Source organism: Sarcophilus harrisii, chromosome 1 (genome assembly GCF_902635505.1).
Source record: "Sarcophilus harrisii chromosome 1, mSarHar1.11, whole genome shotgun sequence".
Lineage (NCBI taxonomy): Eukaryota > Metazoa > Chordata > Mammalia > Dasyuromorphia > Dasyuridae > Sarcophilus > Sarcophilus harrisii.
The window spans coordinates 242,711,909-242,728,362 of NC_045426.1; the positions used below are offsets into that span (position 1 = coordinate 242,711,909).

The 16,454-nt window shown below is 33.9% G+C and overlaps 1 protein-coding gene across 2 annotated transcripts in view; it reads left to right on the forward strand.

Annotated features, from left to right (window-relative positions):
- The window catches only part of SNCAIP (synuclein alpha interacting protein), a 190,640-nt gene extending 175,496 nt beyond the window's left edge, over positions 1-15,144 (forward strand). Inside the window, exons 9-12 of one of the 2 annotated variants that reach the window (XM_031939011.1) lie at positions 136-228; positions 1,593-2,652; positions 4,504-4,577; positions 14,537-15,144. In XM_031939011.1, the coding sequence (XP_031794871.1) occupies positions 136-228; positions 1,593-2,652; positions 4,504-4,577; positions 14,537-14,621 (1,312 nt within the window). In that variant the 3' untranslated portion in view covers positions 14,622-15,144. The remainder of the gene's footprint in view (positions 1-135; positions 229-1,592; positions 2,653-4,503; positions 4,578-14,536) is intronic. The other variant, XM_031939018.1, reaches the window with a different exon arrangement.
- Positions 15,145-16,454: the final 1,310 nt, after the last annotated feature.

Genomic DNA, 16,454 nt, shown 5'->3' on the forward strand with positions numbered 1-16,454 from the left:
TTTGTATCTCTTAATTTAAAGGAAGTTTCTGTTGTCCCTTTCGTAAAGAAATGATATGATTTAGCACAATGTTTTCCTCTAAATAAGAGATTATCTACAATAATAAAACGTTTAAACATTTTTTTAAAATTTCAGACAGACAGTGGAACGTGTCACATTACAGAATCAGCTCCAGCAGCTTTTAGAAGCACAGAGATCTGAGGGCAAGGCCCTCCTTTCTTCCCCCAGGTAATAGCAAAAAATGTTGATGTTTGGAATTCTGTTGATTTGTGTTGTTCACAACAAAAAGTACTGTATGACTCTTCATAACCCTAGTTGGGGTTTTCTCAGAAAAGATACTTAAGTGGTTTGCTATTTATTTCTCTAGCTCATTTTACAGATATCAAACTAAGGTAAAATAATTGACTTGCCTAGAGTCAAGACAGTGTATCTGAGGCCATATTTAGTCTCAGGAAGATGAGTCTTCCTGATTTGGGGTTCAGCATTCTATCTACTGTGCCACCTAGTTGCCCCAAAGCCTTACAGACATTTTATTTAAAATCCCTATTCTCCCTTTTGCCCTTTACTTTTTAAAAAATTACCAGGGCAATTAATATTCTTCTTGGAAAGAAGAAAGGAAACAGTGTTTGAAGCTATCAGTCTCTATAGTTAACATTTTCAAGAGTCAACAAAAACTCCAAAGTTTGTACTATATCATTTCAGTCTTAGGTTTGTGATGATTGAAAATTTCCAAAAGATAGAGTTTCTGAGTAAAATATAATTAATTTTATTGACTTTGTCTAGAAAGAAGTCAACAAAACTGGCTGATTGTTCCCCTCTGTAAGCAAAGAGACTGAACCTATTGAATCTTCTCTATTTATAAAGTTATTTTGAAAAGGAGGTACACCTGAGGATATATCAACTCTGATTGGTTAACAAATAGTAAGAGAATGAATATAATAATGAGAGGTGAGCTTATTCCACCAAAGGTTTTGAGGTAAATAACACTTAGCACCTAATCTTGGTTATAGAAATTTATCAATATCCATAACACTGATCTATAAAAGATAGAATCTGCATTTTCCCAGAGTAAATGCAATGGGCAGGAATCTACCATTTCCCTAAATTTGGGATTTCTTTATTGACTGATTAGATCTTAGCTTTCTTGACTGGAAAAATCTTACCCAAGATTTCATCCTCTGATTGATTTCTGGATGAGGAAATAGAAAAGGGAAAAAACTTTGGTCTTAACTCAGTGATTAATTATTAAATGCAATTAAACAAATTGTATTTGTTTACAATTTTTTCTTATAATATAATTGCAATTACAATTACAAATAAAACAAATTAAAAACAATTAAACAAAAATACAAAAGAGAAATCATCATTTCTTTCAGGTTGCAAAAAAAATATATTTTTTATTTTGTTTCATTTTTCATACTGTAGGGTCAAATGAATAACTAGTATTATGATATTTTGACCACATATTTTAGAGTAATTTTCATTGGTTTTTCTTGTTCCACAGAAAGAGCTACTAGATATCCTAAACACAAATCATTGTAATTTATAAGCAAGATATCACACCTCTTTTTTTCTTTTGCCTTTCTTTTTAGTTCACCATCTTCACCAGCTTCTGGAAAATCCCATTGGAAGTCAACTGATGCAGATGAATTGTGTGTAACAAAAAATAAACCAAACATCCAAGATGGGATTCAAGTTCTTGGAAGTCTATCAGCCTCCAACCGTACCAAATTCAGGGCAAAAGATGAAGATTCAGATAAAATCCTTCGTCAGTTATTGGGGAAAGAAATTTCAGAGAATGTCTGTACCCAGGAAAAGCTATCCTTGGAATTCCAGGATGCTCAGACTTCCTCAAGGAATATGAAAAAGATTCCACCAGAGAAGAGAGAGCTGAAACTTGCCCGACTGAGACAACTGATGCAGAGATCACTGAGCGAGTCTGATACAGATTCAAATTCAGAGGACCTCAAGAATACTCCTGTGCGAAGGACTGATAAGCCAAGGCCCCAGCCCATTGTAGAAAGTGTGGAAAGTGCTGAAAATCTACAACTGATGATTAAAAAACATACCTTGGCCACAGGACGCAGGTTTCCTTTTAGCATCAGGGCCTCTAAGTCTGTGGATGGCCATAGCCCATCCCCTACTTCAGAAAGTAGTGATCTGGACTTAGAAACGCAATATGCAACATCTGGGAGTACATCTCAGGGCCAGTCACCTGGGGACATCACACAGTCTACTCCTGATAGTACTACTGCTCAAAAGGTTGCTACTAGCCCCAAAAGTGCCCTCAAGTCTCCATCTTCCAAGCGCCGAACTTCCCAAAACTTGAAACTTCGAGTAACCTTTGAGGAGCCAGTGGTACAGGTGGAGCAAACTGAGCTTGAACCTAATGGGGAAAAGGACAAAGAGCGGGCTAAGGTCCTTCAACGACTTCCCCCAAATAACGAGACAGGTGATCAACTGAAAAGACCATTTGGAACATTCAGGTCCATAATGGAGACACTAAGTGGCAACCAGAACAATAACAATAACTATCAGACAGTAAACCAGACCAAGACCTCATCAACACTACCCTTTACCTCACTAGGAAGGAAAGCTGCAGACACCAAGGGAAATTCAGTGAGCTCTGCTAGCAAAGGAAAGAATAAGGCAGTGAGTGTTATATGGAAAATCTATTTTACTAATTAATGTCTTGTTTCTTATTCACCATGGAGCAGATTTTTGTCCTGTGTCACATTAAGGGAATCCTTAAAGTGTTTGATCAAAGCATAAGTAGAGAAAAACATAACACTGAATTTATGGTTTGTTTGAGTTTTTTATGTCTTTTTAGCAAATATTCTGAAAGAACAAGTAAATTCATCAGATATCAGATTCAGATTCTCCAGTCTACTAAAATGACTTGATTCCAGGGAATTTATGAGTTTTCTTCACCAAAATGTCACACATTCAATTTATTTCTACAAACATTTATTAAAAGCTTCTTGGGTGCAGAGCAGTGTGATAGCTGCTGGAAAAGAAATCAAACTTAAATATGACATTTCTTAACTTCATGGAATTTATAATCTAAATTGCCTATCCATGAAAGCTGTCTTCTTGATACTGATTCCTCCCTTACATGACCAATTGATTCTTAAGTCCAATCAATGAGAACACAAATAGAAATCTATTTTTTAAGGAATAGTCTACCAAACTTAGGTATAACTTTTGAGGAAATAAATATATAGATACTTTCTCATAAATATATTCAATATGTGTTAATAAATATACAATTATGAATACTATATGTTTTTATTATATTATTATTTATTTTATAGATGTCTTGTTAATTAGATTTCTGTATGTGTATATATATACATACACATATATATTCCTAAAGTGCCTGAATTAATGTAGAATTGCAGTAATGATCTCCAACCTAAATTTTAGAGATTATGTTAAAAACAAATATGTTGTAGTACAGAGTATCCTAAAGGAGTCAAGTTAGTTCTAAGCTATTTAAGCTTAATAAGTTAGGGCTTTAAATTGCATTAAGGCTTTTGGGATACATAATTGTGTGTGAATAGATTATTATTATACATGTTTTGTTACAGAAGAGACTACAGAGAAATAAAACTTTAAGATCTTGAACATTCTATTAGAAAACATTCTCCCAACCTGCTGTGTATATCCCCTGAAGAGGGATAAAAAGCTAAAATGAAATTCAAGCAAAACAACCAAATTGTAATAATAGAAAGTCTAGAGAGCACATATGACTGAAATCAGCCAGACTTAATTTGAGATTCTGGTACAGATACTTATGCTGCTCACATTCACCACAATTGTACTTCATGTGGTATAAAATTAATCCACTAGTTAGTGTTTTACCTTCTGTCTTATCCTTGATCAATTTGATGGGATTGCTAATAAGGACTGAAGTGTCCTAAGGGGAGAAGTCTAAAAGTAACAGGGGCACCAAAGGGGAGGTCACACAAGGAAAAACTAGGCAATCAAATGATCTAAATAAATCACTAATTGAATAATCAGATCCTAAATAACTGAATGTTGGCTTTCCAAATTATTGTTTAAGCCAAAGGACTATTAAATTTGTTAGTAATGAATTGAACTGCATTAACTGTTATTCTAGATAATCCATTGGCTGTATAGCTGGCTGTAGGCTGGGTCTCTTAAGGTGAACATTGGTACATCATGTGGTACTGTCATGGTAATGGAATTTTTCTTGGATTTTAATATATGTGGAATAATAACCCATTCCTTGAAATAGCCTCAGACTTTTGCCTTTATCTACATATTGTATCAAAACTTAAGTTACTTTAAAATTATATTTATCCTAATAACTTCTAGGTTTGTGTTCCTTGGTAGCAAATAATAAAAATCTGTTTACAGTATGAAGCATGTGCTTCCTGCCCTTTCAACTTTGTGCATCACATTCAAATCTCCTTGAGTTTTGTGCATGTGCTCACATCATTGCATGTTTTCACTGACTTTGACATTATACTTCTCTAGGGGACTCACAGCAGCAGCTGTACCAATCTTTCCTCTAACTTGCTGCTTGAAGAACACCTGCGTAACTATGCATGGTATGTGCATCATGAAACGAGATAACCCACTTTTCTTTTGTTTAACTTTGAATTGCATGAGCTCTTAACAAATCTTCCTGGTCCTCATTTGTTCAGAAGCCGGTGCCAGAGAAAGGTCGATGACAGCCATCCCAGTCCCTGCAAACAAATGTATAATTGCCTATCAAGTTTTGATCAAGCTTGAAAATGATCGATCAAAGAGGCTTAGTTGAGGCCATCAGTAGGCACAGGCGGCACAAAAGCAGCAGCCTGGTTCGTAAATCATCTCTGTTGCTTAGTTTCTTTTGGCATAACTTTCAGTCTCTGATGAAAGGGAGTCAAGGGCCAGATGAGTATGGAAATTAAATTTCCTGTCGTGCACAAAGTAAGCCAGCCTCGAGTCAGAACCAGAACTTTCAAAAAAGACAATGTTTATTTGATTGCCAATTAAAGATTGGAAGTGTTCTTTCTCACCATGATGCTATCTTAAGGAGCAACAAGACCTTTGTTATATTAAAATGTTTGTTTTTTCCAATTTTTTTTTCTGGATCATTGATTTTAAAGTTGTAGAGTGCTTCCAGTAGGGAAACTTCCTGCACTAATGTAGATCCTCAACAATTCTGCAGTTTAGTCTTAAAGTTACCTGGAGTACTAATTGACTTGTTCAAGGTCAAGCAGACAATGTGTGTCAGAAGTAGGACTTAAATACTAGTCTTCCTGACTCCAAGGCCAGCCCCCAAGGGATCCACACCATAATACTTAATTTCTTTTGCTTATATTAAGATAATGAATCAAACTATAAAGCTGTAATTCTGGAAAGGGATCTCAGAAGTCAACAAGGCCAAATTATCTCTACTTTTAGACAAGAAACTTTGTCTTACTCTTTGTACTCTTTGATCCAGTGATGGCCTCCTGCTGTTCCACAAGCAAGAAACAACTTCTCACCCTGCACACACCTTTCTGGTCATCCTCCATACTTGAAACACCTTCTCTTCTCTTCTTCTCCAACTACTGACTCTGATTTTCTTAAAATCCCAACTGGAATCTAATATCTTTTACTGAAAGCCACCTTCTGACTCTAAATACCTTCCCTCTGTTAATTATTTCCTATTTATCCTGTATATAGTTTGCTATATATTTGTTTGCATATTGTTTCTTTGTTAGCTTGTAAGCTCCTTGAGGATAAGGACTATTTTTTGCCTATTTTTGTAATCCCAGTGTTTTTAGCACAGTGCCTGTTACATAGCAGATGATTAATAAATATTGGTTGATTGACTGAAGCTGACGCTAAGCATACAACCAAGAAACATTTATTAATCATACATAATGTGCCAGACACTTTTTATAATAAAAAAGAAAAATATCCCATAAGAAATATTTGTAATCAAAATACATGTGTTCGTATAAGAGTTGACATTCACTCTTCCAAAAAAAAATGTTTGAAGGAAAGAAAAATGTTTACAATTCTATCCATTGTGACTCTGTCACCTCCTGGTGTCTGGAAATCCAAAAAATATTCATTGTAGTTCCAACTTCTTGGAAAAAGGCCCAGTTTCTCTATATCAACAGAAATGAAGAGAGATATGAAGAGCAAGGGAGGAAAGATAAAGTATTTCCCAGACATTATACATCATTCTCTATGCTAAATTATTCCTCAGTTCCCATCTGGATTCTTGATTCTTAAGGGATTCATTTCAGCCTTTAAGCTTCCTTTTACTTAGAAAATTGAAGGAATGGTTTTCTCATCTCCATAGCTGGAACTATTAGAAAAGGATGAGTTAGAGTCTTATGACTGAATCTTAAACAAAGGAAAGAATTTCCCAAGCTTGTTCTTAGAATCCCACTGAAGGAAAGGAAACATTGCCCTAGTTAGATACACGGTAGGGGAAGCTTTGTGTTCCAAGATGAAATGTAGATTTTTCAGAGAAGTTCAAGCCAGAATGGGGAATTGAGAAAGAATAAATCAAATGATTAATTCACTTCTCAGCTTCATTTTTGCCTGTGAACACCTGTCCAAGGCAGCAGGAAGAAATATCTACTCGAAATATCTACTCTCTATTCTAGTAATGTGCCTCAGGCCTAAGGGCCTCAGATGATAGCTAAAATGGCTGCAGTTAATGAAAGCCTTCTGGATTTCCTTAGTAAATTTTTCTGAATTAAAAAAAAAAATTCCTATAGATTTAGAAAGCCAGAACAAGACCTGTTACTGTTTTCTCTTGACTTGGTAGTGGACATAAATAATGTATGAAATACCACCTAATTGGGTGATTAGCTTGATTTGTAAGAGAAGGAAGGGAAGCTGGAGAAAAGCAGCTTTAAAACTTGGATTTTCCTACAATTAAGCCCAAACTGTAGTCAATCTAGTAAAAATCTTTACTCTACTCATGAGGAATTATCAGTTGGAGACCCTGTCCAGGAGTACACTTGATTTGGACTTAATGTTCCCAAGAACCTCTCTGTTAAAAGAAGAAATGAATACTCCATATCAAACTATTAAAAGAACATTGTACATAATTAAAAGGAATGTCAATTCCATGAGGAGGTTTTTGTTTGTTATTTATTTTTCTAAATTTCTCACAGCGTGAGAAAAGAGGGAAAATTTTCTCTTTACCCTTTAGAATTCTATTCAATTTTACAACTGAATAACTACAGTATGATTCAATTGTAGAGAATGACTTTTACAATGAGCAGATAAATCTTTTTTGTTTTGTTTTTAAAAGAACAAGTTAGCTTTGTAATATTACAATTTGAAAGGAATGTTGGCAATTACCTTTTTGTTCAAATACCAGTGAAACATTGATTTAATACACTTTGTCAGTCTGTGACCTATAACACATTAAAATGAGCACCAATTCCTGTTACTTATAAGTTTAACATTAAATCTTGGCCACTAGATTTCTTTCTATCTTGAGGGAACAACTTCAGTGTCATATTTCAATGATTTAATATTCAAAAGTCCCTCATCCCAGCACCAAGCAGTTAATTGTGCAATATTTTTAAAGCATTTTCATGAAGCAGTGGGCATCATGGGATGCAGTCAGTTTTCCTGCCAGTAAATTAACCACACTGAGAATTAGGTATCCAGAACTAAAACTAAGGCTATCCAGTGTTATTCTTAGGTTTCAAAGTCTAATCAACAGTAAATTCAAGAAAGGGGTGATAATTTGAGGTCATCAGGAAGTCCTCTACTGATACACATGGGGTTCAGAGTTATACTTACATATAAATAAATATACACATATTCATATAATGAATATAAAGTAATGTGAGAAAAATTCAATAAAAAGTAGATTAAAATATAGTTTTGGGAGGGTCATGGAAAAGACTAGAATGAGAGCATGGCTTTCCCTTGCATATTTTAGGAAAAGTATCATTCTCAAAAGGTGATGCTGATCCTACTGAACAAGCTTCTTTGCTTTGATAGCAACATCAAATTGTCTGTAGAGATATCTGGTGATAGTAACCCATATTTTTTTAAATTCTTAATTGAGACCCATCTAGTATAACTACTGTCCCATATTCCCATTTAATGTTTGTTTTTTTCCCTTAATATTTGACTCTCAGAAGAGAAGAAAAAAGAAAAGCCTATGTTAGACATCTACATCACTTTTCCAAAATCCTCAACTGGGACATTTTTTAATTCAACATCACCTTGGGTCTATCATCTACAACTTCTAAATCCATAATCCTTTCTAATAATCACTGATGATAATCAAATAATGATTCCAAGATACTGGAAGAAGTACACAGAATTGTAGACTCAAAGAACCTTCAAGTTGGAAGGGACCTTAGAAGGCATCTTCCAACCTACATTTGAATTTTAAAAATCCCTCTATAACTTTCCCAACACATGGCTGTCCAGCCTTTACCTAAAGAATTTCATTAACAGACAGCTTACCATCTCCGAAAATGGACCATTCAATTTTTCAAAGTTTTAATTACATTTATTCCAAAATCCTCTCCATGCTGATTTGGTCTTCCTGCTGAATCCACATTGTCTTTAGCTTCAGAAGTCTCCTTTCCCTCCTGAGGAATGGGGATCAGGACAGTATAGTTTGTCTTTGGGCTAAAAGTTAAAAAACAAAAGTATTCATTGTGCCTCTCCCTTAATGCCAAAATCCATGCAGTTAAGACTGACCTTATACATAGAATTCTACACACTTATTCACACAAGCACTGTCAGGCTGCCACAAATATCCCTCCCTTACAATCCCTTATGAAGGGACTGTAATTTAGTCACTTATCTTTTCTAAAATTCTAATCTATAGGAATGAGTTCAGTGAGACTGTGTCCAGCTACATCCTTAATGAGGTGATTTTACACAGATCACAGCTACTTTATTGGATTTCATTGAAGAACAGCTGTCAACTGGAGCCAAATGGAGTGATAATCTTTCCCTCTATTTGTGCAGATTGCAATACTTCTCCTCCCATATGATTCTTGTCCATGTCTATGAATAAATCATACTTCATGTGTGTGTTTGTGAGGGGTTCACTCAATATGTCTTCTTGTATTTCTCTTGCAAATGCATGAGTATCAGATAAGCACAAGGTTAATCTTATCTATAATCTGTTGCTTTCAAAAAGGGTACAAGCTCATGCATGTCTTTTCCCCAAAAATATTTATCTCTCTGATATCTTTTAATTAGCAATATAATATCTTTTAATTAGTAAAATATTCCAACCCATTATGCTTCTCTGTACTGTCCTTTGGGGATCCTGAAATTCTGATTCCTCAGGTCCTTGATTCTCAGTCATGTGGTATCATAGAGGGAAATTAGTTTGAAAAGATAGAATTTATTGTCAAGGCAAAGCTTGAAATTATTGTATAGCAGTTTTACAAACACAATCCAACAATCTCTTTATTCAATCATTAGCCTATTCTCTGTGCACCTGTAGCATCTTTCTAAGATATATATATATATGCTATATATACTAGTGAATTATTTCTGTGAATTTCATGTCATACTTGACAAAAGACTGGTCTTTAAACACTTATTTCCCAAGTGACAATTATGCCAAACTCTTGAGTAATTATGGCTCCCTTAGGGAGTTCTACAGTTTTCTGGGACATAATGCAATAAACACAATGTCAAGTACAAATAGGAACATTTGATGAACTTTGCCGACTATAAGGAATCCCTATTCTACCTGAATTTTGCATCCTATGGCACTGGCAAACTTGTTTGACAAGCATATACTTCTACGTTTACTTTAATTAGTATTTATAATCATACATTTGTAGAAGAAAGTTCTGTTGAATCAGGATATTTTCTATGATTTTGACAAATATATGAGTGTGGAAACCAAATCTTAAAAAGTCCTTTTTTTTTTTTTTTTTTTTTTTTTTTTAAACTCTCTGTGTCTCTGACTCTTGCTGTCTCTGCCTGTGAGTGTCGCTGTATCTCTTTTTCTGTCTCTCTCCTTTTTTTTTTCTTTTTTGTTCTTTTCTTCCTCTTCTATAACCTCTTCCATTTCTGATCAGGCCCAGTTTGTTAGTAAGCCTGGAGCCTTCCTTCCAACCCTCAAGGGCTCACTATATTGGCGCTGAAATTGGTGAGGATACCCCACTTGCTTTTGCCATTTTTCAGTACTCCAAACTCAAGTGATCCATCAGCCTCAACCTCCCCAATAAGAAAGATCACAGGCCTGTCCCACCATGCCCTGAAGATGATTTTTCCTTAAAAACTATTAAAACTGTTCTAAATGTCTCAGATGACTTAGACTTGCCTTTTGCATAACTTCCTGGTGACAAAATATGAAAGCCAAGGCATGAATAGCAACAGGCATCAAAGAGTCATGGAAACTATTCCCAATTGGATCAATACTATATCATTGAAATTTTTTCTTTTCTGCTCCGAATCTCCTACTGTAATTACTAACTAAAATTCTCTTTTGTAAAATGTCAGTCTTGAATTTGATTTATAACCCCTGCCTGTGTCAGCTGTGTCCTGTTACAATGGAGATATCTTTTTCAGAAGAGAACCTTGAATGGGTGTATTTTTTTCTATGAAACTTTTTTTTGTTCTGACTTTAACAAATATCTTAAATAAAATGGTCATTTCCATATACATGCTATAATAAAATAATTGGGATTATACATGATACTATATATCTCTTATGTAAAGCTTGCTTTTCTTTTAGATATAAAACAAATTCAGTTACAATTTTCAAAAAGTATTCTACTTATCCACAATTCTTTCAAGACTTCCTCTTTTTCCATGCATTTTAAAGATCACTTAATCATCCTCTTTCTTATTTTTCTTTTAATTTTTACTACATAATTCTTGCCATTCTTTTCTTCACATCAGCTTCCATTGGAGAAAGAAACAAAGTCCTTATAACAGATATGTATAGTCAAAGAAAACAAAAATCAGCCCTGTCCAAAAACTTTGTCTAAGTGTGCATGTTAAGTCCATCAGCATTCTGTCAAAAGATAGATAATATACTTCATTATCAATTCTTTGGAAACCCTGGTTGGTTATTGTATTGTTTTAGAGTTCTATGTCTTTCAATTTTTTCTTTATAATGTCACTATAGAAATCATTTTCCTGGTTCATTTTACTCTACATCAATTCAAACAGAGCTTTCTAGATTTCCTGATACTGTATCAATTTTGCAATTGCTTATGACACAATAATATTCCCTTATATTTATATATATACATATCATAAATTGTTTATCCAGTTCTCTATTAATGATCATCCTTCAGTTTTTAGTTCTTTGACTCTTCAAAAAGAGCTACTATAAATATCTGTGCACATACCACTGTAGTGGTATCACAGTTCAATGATTTTTTAAACTAGTTCTAAATTGTTTTTCACAATAGCTGCATCAAGAATCCATAGCTCCACCAACTATTCATTAAGGTGCCTCTTTTCCAAAGATCTCCCCAACAATTACTATTTTTCTTTCTTTGTCTTCTTTCCTAAACTGATAGGTTTGAGATAGAATCTTGGATTTGCTTTAATTTGCATTTTTCTAAACATTAACAATTTTTAAGCATTTTTATGTTTACTGATAGCTTGGATTTTTTCTTTTGAAAGCTATCTGTTGGACCGTCTAGATGGCATAGTGGATGTCAGGAGGACACTGAGTTCAAATCTGACCTCAGGCACTTAATACTTCCTATCTGTGTGACCCTGGGCAAGTCACTTAACCTTAATTGACTCAGGGGACAAAAAATACTACTCACACACTTTGATAATTTCTTTCCTGAGGAATGCCTCTTGTTCTCATAAATTTGAATATGTTCCTATATATTCTAAATATAAGACTTTTATAAGAGAAACTTGTTACAAAGATTTCTCCCCAATTATCTGTTTCCCTTATAATTTCATGCATTAGTTTGTGTGAAAACTTTTAAATTTTTATGTAATCAAAACTGTCCAATTTGTTTTCTGTGATTCTCTCTATCCCTTGTTTGGTCATAAACTAATCCAGAACCCTAAACACATATCTGAAAGGTATTGCTTTTGTTTTCCTCTAATTCATTTATGTTCTCACTTTTTCTTTCTAAATTTCATATTTTTAGATGCAAAAAATTTATGTTTTCTTTATTTCCTTTTTTTCCAGAAACAACAGAACCCATTATTTTTTCCAAAGCATGCCTACTTCTCTTTCAGATATATTTAGAATCCATCTTTCCCATCCTCAAAACTGTGTTGCCTTGAGCACATAAATCTTCTTTATCTATTTGGTCTAGTATAGTTGCTCAAACACAAAATATTTTTGTTTTCTTGCTATTTCTACTTCCACATGAAATATGCTGAGAGTTTAAATGTGATTGTTCCTCTGTCATTCATGTAGAAACAGGTTTGTTAGCTATCCCTTGACTATTCTTTCCCCTTTTTTGTTCAATTCATTGTCCTTTCAGATTCATTTTTAAATGCTCACAAATTATTTGACTTAACTGGACCTCTCATGGAATTATTACAAGTTTGTTTTTCCTTCATTGCTTCTTATTGTTCCTTAGAGCAATGTTATTCATAACTTTCTGCAGTGTTCCTCCATAAGATTTTATAAATGAGTTTATATTCTAAAATGATGTTTCCTTGGCTGCTGTAGCTCCCTACCTAGCAAAGAGAGCCAGCGTTTCTAGGCAATTTCTTGATTCTCTTGGCTCTCTAGGTGATTGTTTTATTTTTTATTTATTTAATATTCATTTCCATGTCTTTATTTTATCCATTACTCATTTTTAATGCCAATACCTTGTTAAATAGAAATGTTGGAACTTTCTTAATTGCACATTTTCTCACTTTTGTTCTTTTAATTTGACATTTCTTTTCGTTGTTTGAATGTTCTCTTGCCTTACAGAGAGTTTCAGGTGTCCCATGAAAGATTGCTTATTGCTTTGGCTTTCATGATAAAACAGAATAATAGCAGTTTCACTGACTTCTTTATTTGCCTTTTTGAGAAGAACCTATGAGTCATCCTTTGATTTCACTACAATTTCCTTCTAGTTTCTGGATTTATTTATAGAGAGAATGTTCTACATGATACACTTTGAAAAGCTGCAGACATTGATTCTCTGATCTTTTTCAACATCCCTCTGAGAGAAACAAGAAAAGTTTTCTTATTCCCATTCAGTGAAAACCCTGAGGCTCAGGGGAACTTAAGTGACTTGCCTAATATTGTTCCATTAATAAATTGAAGAGATTAGACTTGAATTCAGTCTTCTGCCCTCGACACCAGTTATTCTACTGTACCAACTTTTCTGGTTAATGACTTAGATTTACCAAACAGTTTAAAATTTGGAAATTATTGTTTCAAATTTTTCTTAATCTGGTCTCCTTCTACCTTTCCAAGCTTCCTACAATTTTGGGTTTTTTTTTTTCCATCTTCCCTATAATCTAGCCTTGCAATGCTGTTTGCTAATTTTCACATATCTTATCTTCCATGTCTAGAATACTCTAACCTCTTCATTTCCCTGATTTGTTCAAGATTTGTTCAAATGCCACTTTTTACAGGATGCCTTTTTTGGATCCCATAGATGATCCTATGTGATAGAAGCAATATCTTAACTCTTCTTTCCCATACAAGTTATGTTGATTTTTTAATCAGCCCTAGAACTCCTCAAGAGTTCATTGACTCTAGAGTTAAAGACCCATGCTGCTGTAGCACTCCCTCATCACAAGAATACAAAGCAGCTAGCGACATGATTATACTTGACTGGTAGAACACAATGGGTGACTCAAGCAAAGAGATTTCACTCAACTGAATTGACTGAAACTGTCCTCATAACCCATCCTTGTTGAATATCCTCCTTCTGCTATGACTAAGTAAATGACTCTTTATGCACTACTGGATTGGGATGACCTATTGAGTGTCTCATTTTGTTTCAATTATTACACTTCCAAGGCTTGAATCAGACCCAGCCCACAATATCCCCACAGATGGTAGAAGATCTCTAAGTTTTCTTTTATGTTGTATCTACCTAATTATTTACACATTGTTTCACATACTAAAATATAATTCTCTGAGGGCAGAGACTGTTATTACCTTTCTTTGTATCCACAAACTTAGCACAGTGCCTGACTTAATACATCCAAGTTGAGCAATTGATTTCCAATTCTCCTACAATGTGAGCCAGGTTTCCTTGAGAATTTAAGGCTTCACCAGTGACTTTATGCCGTGTAGACATGTCTGAGTACTTCTGGTTTCATCTAGATGTAGGAGACTGCATTGTTGCTCATATCTGAAATGGGATGACTTGAATGTTGATGAAGCTGGAATTCACCTATAAAGTTGGAAAAATATTTTTAAGACTCAGTGAAATATGTATTGTTGCATAATTCTTGATTTTATTGTTCAAAAAGGAGAAGTTTATATGAAAAAGCAATTTGGTCACTGAAACATTTACTGTGCGGTTCATATGAAGACAATTAATTTACATTTGGGTCAAATTGGTTTGAGCTCAGGGTTATTTGGTAACAAACATAACCACAGATTTACCTAATTTTTTTATTCTTTTCTCCTTAGGCATACTGACATAAATCAGAAAATTGAGAAATCTCAAAGCAAAGAGAGTGTTGATGAGCCAGAGCTACAGGAACTCTTCTTGTAATCACACCTCATCATGTCTTACTGCTGACCTTTGGATACATTTGGAAATCCCTTAAATATCCTTTGGGGAAACAGGACCATGAAAAATAATCCTCATCAGCAAATGAATGGATTATTAGAATGCCTTAAATTTGTAGCAGTTAGACTCTATAAGAAATCCTTTTTTACACTATGTGTATATATAACTTGTTTTTAAAGATGTATGGTTTAAAGGCATTACTGAACAAACATAATTTTTTTAAACCATGTAAAGGCCACAACAACATTACAGACTGTTTGTCTGACCACTGATCCCATTTTGTTTTTATCAGGTGCATGGGTATATAAGAATGCTAATTGGTCTTCCTTTTCCCAATGACATAAATTGTTTGGGCTCAGGTCCTTCAAGACCAGTGGTTTTATTTTATTTTTTGTCAAGTATAATTTGTCTGTCATTTCTATTTTTTGTAAAAGGAAATAAAACATTGTTAACAGCCATCTCTAATCTCTGAGTGCCTCCCTTTCCAATAAACTTATAATATTTTTATTTCTAAAGTACTTTTAGATTATTTCAATTTTTGACATATCATTCAATCCAACAACACTTTTTAATTGCTAATTTTCATTGATCTTTTTTATTTATATTGCCTTCATTGCTGAATTATATACCTGCCACTTCTCAACCATTTGATATAATAATGACATTATTATATTATAATTATATACATTAAATCATATATTATTATAATAATATAATGTAATATAATTTAAAAAAACAAAAACAAAAAAGGACGTTGACCAAACCAATCTACATATCAGTCAAGTCTGTATTTCCTATGTTCCATACCATAATACCTGACTTCTACCAATAGAGTAAGGAGATGCATCTCCCAGGACCAAAATTGATTTTTTTTACCATCACATAGCACTTTTTTGTTTTTGTTTTCTTCATTTACATTTATTTTTTGTTCTCTTCTTTTACATTTACATTTATTAAGCAACTGCTATGTGATGCAATCTACTAGGCCCTAGGTAAACAAAGATTTTTTAAAAGTCCTTGCTCCCAGAAAGAATACATTCTATGAAAAACATATAACATGATAATTTGAGAAAGAAGAAATAAGTGCTAACTGCCCAGTTCAAAAATTTCTCTATATGGAGTCAAGTACTAATATTCATATGTTCCAGTTTTCAATAGCTATAATTATCCCTTCTACATTATAGTAGTTAGGAACTCAGCACCCCCATGCTCTGTGTAAAATTTTTTGACCTTTACACAAGAGAAGTATAAATTATTATAACATTAAAAGATAAAATATATTGATATTATAATTAATATATATGCATATATATGGTGCATAATATAAAGTTTTCTAAAGTTTTTCTGTGTCATCTGCCATCTTTTGCACATCATCTGCAGCTTCTGCAAAACTCCCCCATTTAATTTCTTATGACAACCTGCAAAATATCAGAATTGTGATGAGGAAAATCTCAATATGGAAGGTAATCAAACAATTAGAAAGTCAATTGTTTCTTCCTTCTTGATTCCCCAAGTTGGATGGGAAAATACTAATGATACAACAGGATATATCCCTTTCTTAGGCCATTTGGATCTGTTGTTAACTTATGACAAGGCGTTTCCCTGTGTGCGCACTTACCTACTTGTGAATTCTCTGTGTGTCCTCCCTTCCCTTACACACTGCATTTGTGGGATGGTGGACCCTAGATTTTTGTTGTGGTTGTTGCTACTTGCCTCAGTATGCCATTTCACTAAATGCTTTTGCTTTGAGCTAGTTGTATCCACTGAGACAATTATCAGGGTCTTATTCCCCACTCCCACCTCCACTACACACAC